Here is an 18962-nt window from a genome sequence, read left to right as displayed (position 1 = left end):
GTGGACCACAAAGTCCTCCATCACTGCTTCCCCCAAATACAAAGAGATAACCCTATTAACTTCTGATTATGCTTGTTCCTTCTTTAGTACACAGGATAAAATGAAAATACTTAAATACCTTAACTTTAACTTTGCACTTATGTTTTGATTAGGCTCTATAAAATTACTTTTAGCTGAGATAATACATAATAAAATAATGATAATGAGTGGTTAATATGCCAGGCACTGCACTAAAGCATGTCATATACATCTGTCTCATGTTAACCTCATAACACTGAGTAATATCAACCCATCTTATAGTTGAAGGTGAGGCTCAAGAGACATTCAGTAATTTTAAAGTGATAGATATCTTTTTAGTATCTTAACCATAAAGCGCATAAACCTATAAGGCAAGTAATATTGATATGTTCATTTTACATAAAGTTTCCATAATTTAAAATTTTAATGCCATCAACTATAATGACAGATAATACATAAATAATAAAATTGCTCAATATATAGAAACGAATAGGAAGCCATACTTACAATAGCCTTGAGCAGAAACCATGCCAAGAGACAGAGAGGACATATTAGTATGAAGCAAATACAGCAGCCAATAGAAGGAACGATTTAGTAATTCATGAACAGAAGTAAAAGATATACATTTTTTTCAAAAATGTACATTTTTCTTTCTTCTATGGTCTCCTCATTCCTGTCTTGTTCTCTGGAGTTTTATACACTGTGGCTAGCTCAAATTATCCATATGACTGGATATAACAATGCTTTTCTGCTTCCATGCTAAAAATAAATGACATAAAAATAATAATAAAAATGTGCAAACCATCCTACTCTAACTTAAGGTTACTGAAAGGACTGTGCTTTTGGTAACAAAAATAAGCAGAAATTATGTTGTTCTTCAGAGGGGACCGACTCCATTTGGTAGGTTGTTCTATATATTATATATTCCTGAGACGCAACACTGTGGGTCAGTGAAAGAGAGAAGATAAAAAAATCAAACATTTGCTGGGGGAAAGAACCACATATCCTATACGACACTACTTCTTTAAACAACTTTGAGGTATATCTTAAGAATAAGGAAAGTTTCTGACTGAATATTTCCTATATGTAGAAAAAGCGATCTGAGAGAATTTCTAAGAACTTAGAACAAGACATCTTATGAACATCTGGGCAATCAAACTGACTAATTTATACAAATAGTTCTTTATAGGGCTTGCATTTCACTCCTGAAATATGTTCTCTTAAAATAATGGCATACAGCATATTTAATTAGATTTGATTACCACAGTGATACCTAAGCAAGCAATGCAACATTATTGTTTTTTTTTCTTTATTGATTTTTTTAGAGAGGAAGGGAGAGAGAGATAGAACATCAATGTGAGAGAGAAACATTGATCGGCTGCCTCCTGCACACCCCCTACTGGGGATTGAGCCTGCAAACCAGGCATGTGCCTTGACTGGGAATTGAACCAGGACCTCTCCGTCTATGGAACAACACTCAATTCACTGAGCTACACTGGCCAGGCTGCAAAATTACTTTATGTATGTTTTAATGTAAGTAAGAGAATCAGTACAAAGGTTATCGCCAAAGCACTAAGGCTGAGCTGATAATGATGTTTCACTGTTTTTACTTCCTGTGTACCACAGGCCCTTCCCCTCTCTACCACAACAAATCAACACAAAGACATCCAACTTTCAGACACAAAAACTAAGTTGACATTGACCTCAGTGTGAGAAACCTGGAGATTTCTCTGAATGAAGAAATGTTACCCATTTTGGTTTATCTCTAAGATACTCTTAGTTAGGCTTAATAATATTTTAATAGAGAAATGGTGGTTTTGCTTCATATCTCTATGATTTAGCATACTGGATACAAGCATGTTTTAAAAGTAAATCATGACATTTCAAACTAGTTCCGTCTTAATAAGGAAATAAGGTAGTTTAAATGTTGGTGACAATTTTAGGGAGTGGAATCTAAGAATTACCTGGGAATCTAACTACCAACATATTAATTAAAAGATAAACTAAAACCACTGCAAAGAAGAGCATGCTGCCAATATAAGCTCATAGATCTTATGAAACTCCTAAAATTAGGTCACTGATGAGCTTTTAATATCTAATATTCTCAGGGTTTAAGTACTGTACTAGTTTAACTCCCCTCCTTTGATTCCCCTTGTCTTTATACCCTCTTCTGTTAACAGGTTGATGAAACTGGATATATCTAGTGTTGCCTCTGAGCCCCAAAATGACTCTACCAATGGGAACAATCAAAGAGGTTTATACACAAAAGCCACAATTTATAGCAAATTACACTGACAACAAAACAAAAAAACAAAAAACCCCAAATGACTGAAGCAAAAATTGGTAACTAAAATTTATATGCCCCCACCCCCCTTTTTAACATTATTTTTTGGCACTTCATAGTTGTAGCTCCATTGTATGCTGCTCATTAAACATATAGAATTTGCAAATTCATTTACGCTTTCATCAGAGACTGACTGACCACTATGTGCTGTACAAGCACTGTGATAGACAGCATGAGGAGATGAAAAGGACCTAGTTGCTGGCTCAGCACATTTACCATATTCTAGATTTGAGTGTGCCAGTCAAGTAGGCAGGGCTATGACAGATACACAGAGTGTTAAGAAAATATTTTAAAAAGGTCAGTGAATGTATATTTGAGATGTGTTAGGGGTAGCAAGAGGAATTCAGAATTTAAAGATGATGGAATTCTAGGGATGACATTTTCTTTAATATCAATTTACATCATAAATCTCTACTTGAACATGCTTAGTTCCTACCAGCATTGTTTTTTGTTTTTGACAACGGGAAAACCCTGTACTTTAAATAACTGAGTTGAGCACCAGTAAAACATAAAGCTCAATTAACTTCTTAGCTGATAACTACAAATAAACTTCTAATTCCCAGCAAAATAAATCTGAAAGAGACAATAAAGTAATGTCTTTCTGGGAATGCTAGTAAAAGAAAAACAGTTTCTTTTCTATAACCAATATACATAATGATAAATTATTTTGACAGAGAACATCAAGTAAAAAAATAAAAGTTATAAAAGTTGTAAAACTGTTGGACCATGGCTGGTACATATTAAAACTTACATCTTCTGCTTTTGATCCTTGATCCTGTAAAGATTTTTGCAATTCTTCAACTTGTGACTGTACTTCCAGAAGTCTCTGATTCACCAGCCTAGAAATCAAATAAACATTTATTTTTCAAATTCTGATTTATGTCTTTTTTCTTAGGTTGTCATACTGGTTAGAGACAGCATAATTAATAAAAAAAAGCCTAAGGTTATATTAGTAGTAGTTCACTTCTTAAATTACTTTTCATAATGCATGAAATTTTTATGATGATTTCTGAAGTAGTGTTTTGTGGACACATTCTGAGGAACTGAAGTACTTATGAATATCTATTTATCTGAAATTCACTTTGACATATTTATCTATTCAAACTATGTTCCAGGTACTATGCTCAACATAAGTGTTAAAAGATCTTTCTCTGCACTGAAAAAATTTAGTGGGGAAGCAAGATGTAAACAAATTAAATATGAGATAAATACTTCAACATAGTGTAGAGATGTATATAAAAGAATGATGACTACTAAGAGAAGCAAGGACTGTACCTAACTGTGTAGAGGAATTAGGATTGGCTTGACTTACACTGAAGCTAGCACAATAAATAAAATATGTGGTTAAGGGTAAAAAAAAGGGATTCAAGACAAAGAATTAAACATGTCCAAAGTACACAGAAAAATGAGAGGGTAGCCCTGGCCAGTTTGGTTTAGTGGTTGGAGCGTGCGCCCACGGACCAAAGTCTCAGGGTTCGATTCTGGTCAGGGACACATACCTCGGATGCAGTTCAGTCCCTAGCCCTGGTCGGGGTTGTACGGGAGGCAACCAATCAATGAGTCTCTCTCACATCGATGTCCTGTCCTGCCCCACTCTATCTGAAGATAAATAGAAAAATATCCTAGGGTAAGGATTAAAAAAAAAAAGAGAGTGGGTACAGTGAGTTCAGGAATGGTATGGCAGAAGAATAAGTGATGAGGGGTAAGAACGGCTGAAGATGAACCCAGAGAGAAAAGGAAAGGTTGGGTGCAACCTTGTGTAAAATGCAAAAGTGTCTGGAACTTATACTATAATCTGGCCTAAAATGAGGCTGGGACTGGAATAACCCAGCCACCCTTTAATAATGCTGATTCTGAAGCTTGATCTTCATAAATTTTCTAGGTCATTATAATGCAACATTCAGTAGACTAGTTCCTTAGGTCTTGGGTCCTGCTGAGAACTGCAAGAAGGAAGAAACATGATCAGATATTTTAGAAAGATCACAGTGGTTTGAGAGTGGAAGATGTATTAAAAAGGTCAAATCAAAGATCATTGCCAGGAGAAAGCAATAATTACCAAATTACTACAATAATTACAATAATTACCAAATATGCCTGAAATAGAAGGGGACAGAAGAGGAAATGTATTGAGAAGACACAAGAACAAAGGAATGAAAAATAACACTTAGGAATTTGACTAGGAAGAATGTGAAGAAAAGCAGAAGAGTAAAATGGTGGTCCGTGGCAGATAACCCAGCACAGTGTAGAAAGAGGAACCTCACCCTGGAGAAGAAATAATAAGAGAATCTGGAGAAACATGACAGAAGAGTTACTGAAATTAAGAAAAAAAAGTTTGAGGAAGGAGGAAATGATCAACAACAATGAATACAGCAGAGAGATGAGGAAAGAGACAGTCTTGATGATTGCTCCCACTGGATTGGCCATTTAACTGGTTATTTCAATAAAAAATACTTTAAGTGAGATGATAGTAGTAAAAGACAGACTGCCCCATATTAAGGACAAAACAGGGAAATGAGTATTTAGAATCCAAAGAGACAGAAAGTTAAATAAGACTTTATTTTTTTACTCATAAGCTTATAAGGAATTCTGATCATAAACCTACTTTCAATAAATTAGTAGAATTGCAGTAAAAATGCAATCAAATCTATAATAACTGATGTTTTTCACACCAGGAAATATAAGATCTGAGTGGTTTTCAATAGTGAAAGAATTATCTGAAATCCATATTCAATATGAAGAAAGGTGCATTACTAGTGGTACAGTAACTTCGTCTAATCTTTGCAGAAAGCAATATGAAAATATATATCAAACTATAAGACTATTTCAACTATCCATCTTAGCCATTTTTGAAATTATTCAATGAACAATTATTACAAGCCTATTAGGTGGAAGCCACTGTAAATGTCATAAAACACAATCAATCAGTCCATACCAAGATGTTCTTTGAAAAGATTTGAAAGCAACTCAAAAGCCCAGTAATGGGGAATGGACAAGCAAACATAGTAATAAAACAGTTTGAAGTAGCTTTAATTAGTGATTAGAAAGAGAAAAGGGTAGGGCTTTGGTATCATTTTGCTTGAAGAAATAAAGAGGGGAATATTATAATAAAGAGGCACAATACTTTTGGCAAGTCTGTCCATAAGTGGAGAAATGGATTAAAGTACTCTTAACAGGAAATGGAGTAACACATGATCACTTCTCAAAATATAATTCACACTTTTGTTTAAGGGAATCAAAAGCAAGGCAAATAGAGAAAACTTGTGTCTAAATGCAGCTGCCTATATCCATTCCTACCTATTCTCTGTCTCCAGTTCATTCTTGCGTAGATTTGCGTCATCCAGAAGGCTTTGCAATAAGGCAATTTTTTCATTGTCTGAACCCTCTTGGTTAATTTTTAACATCTTATTCTCATGCTGAAGGCGAATAAGTTTCTCCCTAAATGAGCAAGCGAAAAACTGATTATCTGGCACATTAATACAATATAGTTATCAAAGTCTAGCTATACATAGAACAGAAATGAAAAAACAAAGTAACTGCAAAGAATGTAGCTCCTGTTGTAACTGGCTAAGATATTACATTTCAGGTCTTAAGTACTTTCTTTTTCAGAATGGATAATCTGAAGATAATTCTCCAAATATTATGATTTGTAATGAATGAGATTTCAAAATCCAATTTCCTTTTTGATTTACATATTTAAGCTATGAAAACATTTATATATTTGTTCTTTAGTTCTCATCAAAAAACATGATCTCTAATACCATGCTCTTAAATTGCTAATCATTGGATGACAAGATATAATATCCAAAGGCGGCCTTCAATATATGCAGTCCACCCATTCTTATATATATGTAAAATTGTATTTTTGTAACAAACCATATCACCAGAGCCAACTTATTTTTTTTTTATTTATTTATTTTATCCTCACCCGAGGACATTTTTCCATTTTTTTTGTTTAGATAGAGCGGGAGGGAGAGAGAGGAAGAGAGAGAGAGAGAGAAACATCGATGTGAAGGGACACATCGAGTGGCTGTCACCCACACGACCAACCAGGGCCGGGGACAAACTGCAACCGAGGTACATGCCCTTAACGGGAACCGAACCCGGGTCTCTCTGTACCGCAGGTCGACGCTCTAACCGCTAAGCCAAACCGGCCAGGGCCAGAGCCAACTTATTGAACTGAGCTGTTTTGGGCTCATTGTGTTACACCAAAAATTTATACAGAGAGATGTTAAAAGCAACAGCCACAAAAAAAACCTGCTGCTACTTTTACTGCAAGAACAATAGAACTGAATATTAATTCATATGAAGATATAACTGAAGATCTACTTCTTGGAAAATAGAATTCATTCTTAACTTTACTTATATTAGATACTATGAAAAGCTGTGCTTCTCGTGGAAAAAGAAAACACAAAAACAAAATTAAACACATACACAAAACAGTCTGCTCTTATTTTGTAAACACCATAAATCTTATAAAGTAATTTTACTTTTGCTGTTGAAAATATGAAAGTCAAATTTGTGGCCCAACTCAAGAAATTACATAGAACTTGATATATTTTATGTATGGACAACATGAATTTAACATATTTTTCAACTACAAGTTGTAGGAGGGAAAAAAGGATAAATGAAAAGAAAATAGAAACCCTCCATAATTCTATGGTGCAAAATTTGTGCTGAAACACAGCCTTCTAATTCTATGCACATGTACACCATGCAAACAGGTTAAAAAATAGATCACACAATACATTAGCCTGGCTGGTGTGGCTCAGTGGCTGAGCGTTGACCCATGCACCAAGAGGTCCCCGGTTCAATTCCCAGTCAGGGCACATGCCCAGGTTGTGGGCCCAATCTCCAGTGTGGGGCATGCAGGAGGCGGCCAATCGATATTCTCTTTCATTGATGTTTCTCTCTCTCTCTCTCTCTCTCTCTAAAATCAATAAAGGAAAAAAAATAAAAAAACAAAAACATTACATTGATATCTGCTCCTTACACTTAAATTTTCACAATCTTTTCTAATCAGTAAATATTATACTTCAATATTTTATTTTTTGTTTGTTTACTTTATTATCTTTATTAATTTATTTTTGTTATAGATGTTTCTCCTTTTTCCCCATTGACACCTTCCTCCCCATTCCCCACCCTACACTGTCCCCAGCTTTGTTGTCTATGTCCACTGGTTATATACTTCAATATTTTAAATGACATGTTAAAATAAAGTGCACAGATGAATCATTATTTATTTAATCAATACACAGTTATTGGGCATTTAGATTGTTCCAATTTTGAAACTTAATATGCTAATAATAATTAACTTGATAAATATACCTTTGTGTATATCCTTAGTTATTTCATTAGGATTAATTCTTTTTTTTTTTTTTTAATCCTCACCCGAGGACATTTTTCCATTTTTTGTTCAGGTAGAGTGGGAGGGAGAGAGAGGAACAGAGAGAGAGAGAAACATCGATGTGAAAGGAACACATCGAGTGGCTGCCACCCGCACGACCAACCAGGGCCGGGGACAAATTGCAACCGAAGTACATGCCCTTAGCGGGAACCGAACCCGGGTCTCTCAGGACCGCAGGCCGACGCTCTAACCGCTGAGCCAAACCGGCCAGGGCCATTAGGATTAATTCTTAGAGAAGTAATTTTTGGGTCAAAAGACAGATACATTTAGACAATATACACTTTTTGCCAAAATGCTCAAAAGAAAAATTGTACCACCACAAGAAAAAAAAGTTGCAATTATGTGTGGTGATGGATCACAACTAAACTGATTGTAGTAATCATTTCACAATATGTACATACAGCACATCATTATGTTGCATATATAAAACTAATACAATTACTGTCAAACCCTCTTGGTTTGACATATCTCAATTATTAAAAAATGAATTAATTTAAAAAAAGTCGTACCACGTTATGTTTACTCCTCATTTATGAGTTTCCAATTTCTCCACACCCATAACACCAGTGAAAATTATCACTTATAATTGTTTTTGCAAATTTTATAGGTATATTTCATTATGTATTAAACCTATTAGCCCATTGTCTATAACATACATTGCAAATTTTCATCTCTTTTACCATTTCATTATTTTGATAGCTCTTCTAGACAGAGTATATTTTAATTTGTATTGAGTCATACTCAAAAAAGCCATTTTATTTGCTGAATCTTTATCATTGTTCTTTTCCTCAGTTTAAAAATCCAATTGAATTTCCTATAAACTTCCTTAAAAATGGTTGTTTTTGGACATAACCATTTATTTATGTTCATAAATAATGTGTTCATTCATTCAAATTTTATTGGTCCAATATAAAGACAGCAGAAAAAAAAGGTATACAAGATGATTCCAGAGTTGATGTTGCATTATACTCCTTTTGTCTGTCCTTAAATAAATGTCAGCAACAATCAATTATTATTGTCTTAATTTATTCAGTAAGTATTTGAATGCCTATTATAAAACTCTTAAACAACCATTATATTACTTATTACCTTCAAGGATATTATAAAGAATCAAGGTCAGTGTCAGTTTTAAAAGGGAGCAATAAAATGGGGGGCAAATAGACTCACAGAAGGTAAAAACAACACTCAGATTCAGCACTCTCCTGGACATTTGGTGTCTCCCCACCAGTCTTTCCTTCTTATACATAAAGCCAGGCACATATTGAAATAAAAGGAATTTTTAAAATGCTATGATTAAGTAAAAATGTAAGGTACTACTGAGGGAAGAGTGGTAGAGATGAGGAAATATTTCCTCCTATCTACTGCATTATAGCATTCCCACACCATTCTACAAAATTAAAAAATAAATCTTAGTGACTAATTATTTTGCAGGGTGAAACATAACCTTTGTTTTTGGGTCAAGCAGTTTTATTGCTAAATGTTTATTAAGGGTACCCAAGCAGAGAGATACACTTTGTTGTGAAACAGTATCCTACTGAAGTAACAAGATCAGGTCTCTTGGGCCAGTTGAAAAAAGCAGCTAACATGCTGAAAGTGTTAGTAATAAAGAATAAAGAAATGATCCTCTTTGTATTATGTTAAGTGGCCCTGAAAAGTTAAGTTTTCTCCAGAAATATAGTGCAATTTGACTATGAACTTTATGATTTCCTTACCTGATTTCAGGTGTAACAATCTCTGCTGCCAGACTATCTGAAGATTCCTGACTTCCCAAAGGCATTAATCCTATAAATATGTAAACATGATGCAAGGGTAAGAGAGAGCACAACTATTTCCTTTAGTTTCTATATGAAATCCTACTTTGAGCATTAATTTTAACAGCTAGAATCCTTGTTTTAGTAACAGATCATGTCACAGTTGTCTTACATTATTGTATCATTTGAGCGATTTTTAAGTGTTCAGTTGAATGGCAGTAAGTACATTCATTATGTTGTGGAACCATCACCACTGTCTAATTCCAAAATTCATCACCCAAAACATAAATTCTGTAACCATTAAGCAATAACTCCCCATTCCTTTCTCCCTTAATTCTCCTCATAAACTTTTACCTTCTGTCTTAATGAATTTGCCCTTTCTAGTTACCTCATAAAGTGGAATCGTACCAATATTTGACCTTTTGTGTCTGGCTTACTTCACTTAACATAATGTTGTTGTTTTTCTAATCCTCACCCAAGGATATTTTTTTCCATTGATTTTTAGGTAGAGTGGAAGGGAAGGAGAGAAAGAGAAACATCAACATAAGAGAGACATATCAATTGGTTGCCTTCTGCACAACCCCAGACTGGGGTTGGGGATCGAACCTGCAACCCATGTTATGTGCCCTTAACCGGGGATCAAACCCACAACCCTTTGGTCCACAGGATGATGCTCTTACCACTGAGCAAAACTGGCCAGGGCCACTTAACATGATGTTTAAAAAGTTCATTCATGCAGTATTTATCAGAACTTCATTCCTTTATTCCACTGTATATGTACACCACATTTTCTTTATCCATTCCTCTGTCAATGAACCATATGGATTGTTTATATCTTTTGGCTATTGTGAATAATGCTACTATAAATATTGGTATACCAGTATCTGGTTGAGTCCTTGCTTTGAATTCTTTTGGGTATACACTTAGAAATGAAATCACTAAATTATATGGTAATTTTATGTTTTAACTTTTGAAGAACCACCAAATTCTTACACAGTGGCTGCCCTATTTTATATTGCCATCAGCAACGCAAGAGGTTTCCAATTTCTCCACATCTTCTCCAACAACTGTTAGTTTCTTTTCCTTTTTGGTAATAGTCAACCAAATGGGTATACAGTGTTACCTCACAGTGGTTTTAATTTGCAGTTCTCTAATGACTACTGATGTTGGGAATCTTTCCATATGCTTATTGGACATTTGTATATTTTTGGAGAAATGTCCATTCAATACCTATGCCCATTTATAAACTGTGTCATTTTTTGTTGTTGTTGAATTGTAGAAGTTCGTTATATATTCTGGATATCGAACGCTTAGATTTATGATTTGCAAGTATTTCCTTCCATTTTGTGGTTTGACTTTTCACTCTGCTGATAGTGTCCTTTGAGGCATAAAAATGTTTAATATTAATGAAGCCCAACTGATCTATTTTTTTTTCCCTTTTGTTGCCTATGTTTTTGGTATCAATTCCAAGGAATCTCTGCCAAAGCCATTATCATGACAATTTTCCTCTAAAAGTTTTACATTTAGGTCTTTGACCCACTATGAGTTCATGATTTTGGATGTGGATATCTAGCTTTTCTAGCACAATTTGTTGAAAAGATTTTCCTCTGCTCCATTGAACGGTCTTGACACTCTTGTTGAAAATCAGTTGACCACATATGTGAGGATTTATTTCTGGGCACTATTTTCTATTCCATTGGTCTATATATGTCTGTCCTTACATGCCTATAGCACAATGTTTTGATTACTAACTTTATACTAAGTTTTGAAATCAGGAAGTGTGAGTCTTGCAACTTTTTCAAGATTGTTTTGGCAATTCAAGGTTCCTAAAGATTCCATATGAATTTTAGGATGGGTTTTTCTATTTCTGGGGGGAAAAAAACACACCTGCTATTGGTATTCTAATAAGGATTGCACTGAATCTGTAGACTGCTTTTGGTAGTACTACCATCTCAACAATATTGTCTTAAACAATTTCCTGTGAGGAAAGCACTTTTCTCTTTGGATAAAAGTCCCTCAATGCCTGGTTGGGTGGTTCAGTTGATTTGAGCATCATCCTGTACATCGAAAGGTTGTGGGTTTGTTTCTTAGTCAGGGCACATACCTAGTTGCAGGTTTGATCCCATGTTGGGGTGTGTATGGGAGGCAACTAATCAATGTTTCTCTCTCTAAAATCAATAAACATATCCTTGGGTGAAGATAAAAAAAAAAAAAAAGTCCCTTGAAATTGATACTGACTCCACATATCAGTTAAAAAAAAAATCACTGATTTAGAAAATTTGATATCTTTTTAAAAGAGGATATGAGGAACTTTCCAGGTTTATTATTAACAGAGATGATTTAACAAATGTTTATACTTTTGACCTAACAAAATAAAATATTTAAATATAATTAAAATATAAAGTAGGCAAGTAAATTCGATTGCATAACTAGAGACTATTTGCCACAATATCTGGGTAACAGTTTAAAATCTGTATCAATTTCGTCTGGCTGGTGTGGCTCAGTGGTTAAGTGTCAACCCATGCACCAAGAGGTTGCCTGTTCGATACCCCATCAGAACACATGCCCAGATTGTGGGCCCGATTCCCATTGGGGGCATTCAGGAGGTGGCCAATCAATGTTCTGTCATCAATGTTTCTATCTCTCTCTCTCTCTAAAATCAATAAAGGAAAAACAAAATTAGAAGTTAAAAAAAATATCTGTATTAATTTCATGGCCTCTTCACCAATTTTTCATTTTTATTATTATACCAATCATCTTAAATGAATCTAATATTTATATCGATACTATTAGAAATAAATAATCTTGCTTGGGCCACTGAAATGATTTTACCTTGAGTTGTGAGCTGCCCTTCCTGAGCCTGTACACAACGAAGCTCTTCAATAGTTTCCTTCAGAGAATCCCTTTCTGTTCTTAACCTCTGGAGAGATGAAAAACAAGAGATTAAGCTGCAAGTTTTATGAGTTTATTCATTAGTGATCTTTGCCTTACCTAATAAAATTATAAAGAGTAGGGAACATGGATGTTTTGATCTTTTGTGGAAAAATCACAGAAAGTAAAATATTACATCCCCCACCCCCACTTAGCAGTACTAGACATTTACAATGTGCAAGGCAATATACTATCCACAGTTAAACATAAGAAACACAAGCCTATACCAGCCTTAACAACAAGTACCTAATAATACATAAAAATTGTTTTCATTAAAAACACAAAAAAATTAAATAAAGAATTTACTCCAAACCATGACAAAGAAAAGATTTTTAAAAGATTCAAAATATGCTGAACAACCAATTGAATTTTATCTTCTATAACAATCACACAGAAAACAGAAAATCTACGTAATTTACAGAAAGTCATGAGCAAAACAATGTAAAAAAAGTAGTAGAAAAATAAATATATAAAAGAAGTTAGAATAGAAGTAAAAACATTCTTTAAGTCTTTTTAGATTTATTTCTAAAATACAAATATAAATCTGAAATTTAAATTTAAAAATAAAGAGGATCTCTAAAATTTAAACTTATAAATAGAAGGAATCAACAGTTAAAACATGAATTAAGTATCAGTCTTAATTTTAGTAGTGCTCAAGACCAAAATGCCTAATATATATATACTCACATCCTTTTCCTTTTGAAGACTATCAACTTTTTCTTTTAGCCGTTTATATTCAAAATCTAATTTATCTGCTTTCTTCGATTCTTCAGATAATCTATTCTGCAGTTCTACTACCTGATACAGAAAGGTACCATTAATGTTTACAATTTGAAACATTGGAAATTATCACTGTTTTCTTCTACAGATCTATTAAAAATCCTTTCCATACACACACACACACACACACACACTTAATATATGATACAGCAGCCTAACTGAATGGAGAACTAGAACAAAAATCTGCCACTATGAGTTCTAAAACCAGATCATCTACAGAAACAATGTTCAAAATGATGGAAAAAAACATATGGAACTTCCATTTCCTATAACACAGATAACTGTATAGACTGAAATTCTTTTGTCTAGAGAAAAAATCCAATTGTGTAGGTAAACTTAAAAGAAGTGAAATCCTCACTTGCTAAAACTGGAGTGGGAGAAACACATGTAGAAGCCAAGAGGTGCAAATTGCCAAAACCAGGAATCCAGAGCTTTGAATTTAATAGGAGACACATGGTTCTTAAACCACCTTGGACTCTAAAAGACAATGAGTTTAGTAAATAGATGGTTGAGAAAAAAAAAATCCATCAGCTGGAAAAATCAATGGGGAAACTGGGGAAACTTGCCTTTCTTAAAGTGAATGCTCTGGCCCTGGCCAGTTTGGCTCAGTGGTTAGAGCATTGGTCTGCGGTCCAGAGAGGCCTGGGTTCAGTTCCCGCTAAGGGCGCGTACCTTGGTTGCAGTTTGTCCCCAGCCCTGGATGGGTCGTGCGGGTGGCAACCACTCAATGTGTCCCTTTCACGTCGATGTTTCTCTCTCTCTCTCTTCCTCTCTCTCCATCCCACTCTATCTGAAAATAAATAAATAAATTAAAAATAAAGTGAATGCTCTGGGTTTATAAAAGTATAACTTGAAAATGTGTAACTATGACCTGCCAATACATGGATTTGTGTTTAAAATGTTGCCACATGCCTTGTCTGGCAAATCTCAAGCCAAGCAATTAATTTAAAATAGTCCTGGTTGGTAAATGCTGTGGAAAATCTGGCATAAGCAAAACACACGCTATCTGGAGGAAGAGCACCTCAACCCAGGCCCTCCAGTACTCCCAAAGATAATGATGAGCCAAATGAAAGAACAAAGACTACAAAGATAAAAGCCAGTATGAAAAACGGTCAGCAGAAAAACATTAACAGCAACAACAACAACAAAATAGTAGAATAAGACCTTCAAGGAGTTTAGATTGTAATGATCAGATATAAAATACTAGATTTAATACTATAAAAATAAAGAAAGAAATCTAAAGTATGAAAGGAATAATATACCATTAAAAATGATCAGGCTGGTTTTGAAAGCGCATCTAAAGACAACTTGTAGCCCTGGGCAGTTTGGCTCAGCAGTTAGAGCTTCCACCAACGGACAAAAGAGTTACGGGTTTGATTGCGGTCAAAGGGCACATACCTCGGTTGCAGTTTGCCCAGGCCCTGATTGGGGTTGTGCGGGAGGCAACCAGTCGATGTGTCTCTCTCACATTGATGCTTCTCTATCTCTCCCTCTCCCTCCCACTCTATCTGAAGATAAATAGAAAAATATCCTCGGGTGAGGATTAAAAATAAATGAATGAATGAATGAATGAATGAATGAAGGGCAACTTGTAGAAAGAAAAATATTACCAATAAAAAATAAAGTATATTAAGCTTTAGATCAGAAACAGAGAATTAGCTTTAGATCAGAAACAGAGAATACAATTTCACTACAATATTTCTAGGTGTAGATATATTTTTATTTAATTTGTAATTCACTGTTAATACTAAATCCGATGTATTTTATTAGTTCTGAAAAATGTTTAGCCATCCATTCCTTCAAATAGAATCTTTGTACAATTCCTGTTCTCTCCTCTGGACTAATAAATAATTTCTCCTTTTAATTTAACACCTTTTCATCTCATTTTTAATTTCCTTCATCTACATTTATTTTGGGTAATTTTTTAGTTCATACTCAAGTTCATTAATTCTTTCAACGTTAACAATTTCATAATAAGTTGTTGGGGAAAAATGTATCCATCAAAAAACCCTGCTAGGGCCCTGGCCTGTTTGGCTCAGCGGTTAGAGCATCAGCCTGCGGTCCCGAGAGACCCGGGTTCGGTTCCCGCTAAGGGCACGTACCTCGGTTGCAGTTTGTCCTCGGCCCTGGTTGGGTTGTGTGGGTGGCGGCCGCTCGATGTGTCCCTTTCATGTCGATGTTCCTCTCTCTCTCTCTCCCTCCCACTCTACCTGAACAAAAAAATGGAAAAAATGTCCTCGGGTGAGGATAAAAAAAACACACAAAAAACCCTGCTAGGGCTATTCTACTAAAATTTATTCAACTCATTTTATTAAGCTAGTATAATTCTGATGCCAAAATCAGCTAAGGAAAGTATTAAATAGAAAACGTCAAGTTAATCATTCAGACACAATATTCTAAGTAAAATTAACAAAGCAAATCTAATAATGTGAAAATAAAACAAAAAAAACCCCACACACACAAAAATAAATCCACTGTGGCCAAACTAAGTTTATCTCAGGAATACAAAGATGATTTGAGCATAGAAAATCTAGTACTACAATCTGTCACATTATAGAGAGAAGCAGCACCATAGGAGTCTTTCAATAGGTACAGGAAAAGCAGATGATTAAATTTAATATTCATTTAAGATAGACACTCAGAGCAAATTAGAAATACAATGGAATTTCTTTTTTTTTTATCCTCACCTGAGGACATTTTTTCGTTTTTTGTTCAGATAGAGTGGGAGGGAGAGAGGAAGAGAGAGAGAGAGAGAAACATCGACGTGAAAGGGACACATCGAGTAGCTGCCACCCGCACAACCCAACCAGGGCCGGGTTCAAACTGCAACTGAGGTATGTGCCCTTAGTGGGAACCGAACCAGGGTCTCTTGGGACCACAGGCTGATGCTCTAACCGCTGAGCAACACCGGCCAGGGCATACAATGGAATTTCCTTATCCTAGTAAAAGGTGGCAACAAAAAACTATAGCAATCCTTACTGGTAAAACATTTAAAGCATGTTGCATAAAATCAACAAAAAAATGGTTGTCTACTATTATTGCTTCTATTTAAAATTATGTGTGTGTGTGTGTGTATGTGTGTGTTTGTATATATATTTAAACCTCACCCGAGGACATTTTTCCATTTTTTGTTCAGATAGAGTGGGAGGGAGGGAGGGAGAGGGGGAGTGAAAGAGAGAGAGAGAGAGAAAGAAACATCGACGTGAAAGGGACACATTGAGTGGCTGCCACACGCACGACCAACCAGGGCCAGGGACAAACTGCAACCAAGGTACGCGCCCTTAGTGGGAACCAAACCCGGATCTCTCTGGACTGCAGGCCGACACTTTAACCGTTGAGCCAAACCAGCCAGGGCTATTTAAAATTATATTAAAGGTCAGACATACTGATTAAGAAGAAAAGGAGAGTATAGAGTAGAAAGAAATAAAACTGCTTTTATTTGTATATCACTTTGGACAAAAGAACCAGCAGACATTGCTAAAAGTAATATGAAAATTTGGTAAGGTTGCAAAATCAATGTATAAAAATCTATTTTAGCCCGGCCAGTGTGGCTCAGTGGTTGACCATCGACCCATGCACCAAAATGTCGTTCAGTTAGATTCCTGGTCAGGGCACATGCCCGGTTGTGGGCCCGATCCCCCAGTGGGGACATGCAGGACGTGGCCAGTCGATGTTCTCTCTCATTGATGTTTCTCTCTCTCTCTAAAAAAAAAAAAAAAAAAAAAAAAAAAATCAATAAAGAAAAAATCTATTTCAATCAGATAAATGAGCAACAAACTAAAAATGATATGCTTTCTTTTGCTAATTGCATTTATGAAAACCAAATACATAAAATACCAAAAGTAAATATAACAAAATATGTGTATGATATTTAGAAAAAAAGTATAAAACTTAATTGAAAGATATTGAGGACCTAAAGAAACAAAAATATATTCACTGACAGGAATATCACTGTCATAAAGATTTCAATTATCCCCCACATTAATCATCAGAATCAATGTAATTTCAATTCCCAAAGGTTTTTGGTATAGAAGGACAGAAAAGGTCTAAGAATCGATAATTCTGAAAAAACAACAAGGTGCTGTACTACCAGATATCAGAATTACTAAAAATGTACAGATAATAAGACAGTGGGGTACTGGTGTAAGAACAGACTGATAGAACAATGAGACAGAAGACAGTGCACAGAAGCAGACCCACATATAACATGGAAACTTTAGGTATATAATAAGGAAGACTCGTAGGCAGCTGTGAAAGAAACTATTAAATAAGTGCTGCTAGGCTGACTGCTTGTCCACACAAAGTATTCCTAACCTTTCACCCTACACAAAAATCAATTATTCCATGTGGCTAATGTCCTAAATGTGCAAAACAAACTTTATATCTTTGCTAAGAAATTACAGATTAGTCTTACAACCTTCTGCAGGAAGTGATTTCTTAAATAAGGCATAACAAGCACAAATCATAAAGAAAAAGATATTTAAAGTTCATTATTTTAAACTTAATCTCAAAAAATATGTAAAAGGACAGGTCACAGATTGGTAGGAAATATTGCATGCATAAAAAGCTTAATATCAAGAACATATAAAGAACTTTCAGTAATCAATAAAAAAATCCAATTTTTAAAATGAATCAAAGATAAAAACAGGCAATTCACAAAAGAAATGTGATCAGTAAACATATGTGTAATTAGGGTAATGTAAAACAAAGTATAATCATAAAGAGACCATTTCATAGCTTTCCAATAGTCAAAATTTCAAGTTTGATAGTACGATGATGTGGAGCAACAGAAATTCATGCAAAGCTCTTGCTGGTAACACAATCTTTGGAGAATAATTGAGCAATATTAATTCAATGAACATATTGTAAGGAAGAAATTCCATATTGTTATAGAACTTTCACACGTATATAGAAGAGGTCATGTTCAATATTATTTATTCACAATGACATTTCTTAGATAAATTTTGGTATAGTCATTTAATATGATACTATATACAACAGTACACATGAATGGAAGAAAGTTATATACCTATCAACATAAACAAATCTCACAAATATACTACTAAGTAAAAGTAAATTATAGTAGTGTTCTCTCAGTTTATCATTTATGCAGGGTGGAGCAAAAGTAGATTTACAGTTGTTCGTAAGGAAAATTATACAATGATCAATAACTAATAAGAAGAAACTGTCACGCATACTTATAACTATAGACCTACTTTTGCCTCATCCTGTAGTTTTACAACATGTCAAAATGCTATAAATACTATATACATACATATGAATAAATATACATATGCAGCAAAAGAATAGAGTAGCGATTTTCAACCAGTGTGCCACAGCACACTGGCATGCTACAAGAATTTATTTATTTATTTATTAATACTCAACTGGAGGTTATTTTTTCCACTTATTTTTAGAGAGAGTGGAAGGGAGGGAGGGGAAGGAGAAAGAGAGAAAGAGATAAACATTGATGTAAGAGAGACACATCAATTGGTTGCCTCCCACACATACCCATCGGGGCTGGGGCTGGGAATCTAACCTGCAACCCAGTACTTGCCCTGGACTGGGAATGGAACCTGTCACCCTCTGGTGATCAGGCCGGTGCTCTAACCACCGAACCACACTGGCCAGGACACAAGACTTTTAAAAACATATCACACCTGACTATTTAGTTAGGGACACTGACTTCTTTACCCTTAGATTGTCAATAAAAAACGACAACAGCCAATACAAT

At 34.9% G+C, this 18962-nt stretch overlaps 1 protein-coding gene across 6 annotated transcripts in view; it reads right to left on the bottom strand.

The window, feature by feature from the left end:
* Nucleotides 1–18962, bottom strand: part of HOOK3 (hook microtubule tethering protein 3) — a 106949-nt gene that overhangs the window by 25207 nt on the left and 62780 nt on the right. For 4 of the 6 annotated variants that reach the window (XM_036249494.1, XM_036249491.1, XM_036249493.1 and 1 more), the window contains exons 12-17: nt 13136–13246; nt 12350–12437; nt 9479–9548; nt 5657–5797; nt 3114–3201; nt 526–531 (exon numbers count right to left, since the gene is read on the bottom strand). In XM_036249494.1, coding sequence (XP_036105387.1) covers nt 526–531; nt 3114–3201; nt 5657–5797; nt 9479–9548; nt 12350–12437; nt 13136–13246 — 504 coding nt within the window. The remainder of the gene's footprint in view (nt 1–525; nt 532–3113; nt 3202–5656; nt 5798–9478; nt 9549–12349; nt 12438–13135; nt 13247–18962) is intronic. The other 2 variants (XM_036249492.1, XM_036249496.1) reach the window with 1 other exon arrangement.

Source organism: Molossus molossus, unplaced genomic scaffold (genome assembly GCF_014108415.1).
Source record: "Molossus molossus isolate mMolMol1 unplaced genomic scaffold, mMolMol1.p scaffold_m16_p_9, whole genome shotgun sequence".
In the NCBI taxonomy this organism is placed as follows: domain Eukaryota; kingdom Metazoa; phylum Chordata; class Mammalia; order Chiroptera; family Molossidae; genus Molossus; species Molossus molossus.
The sequence above is the reverse complement of the archived record's forward strand: the minus strand, read 5'-3'. Positions and strand labels throughout refer to the sequence as shown.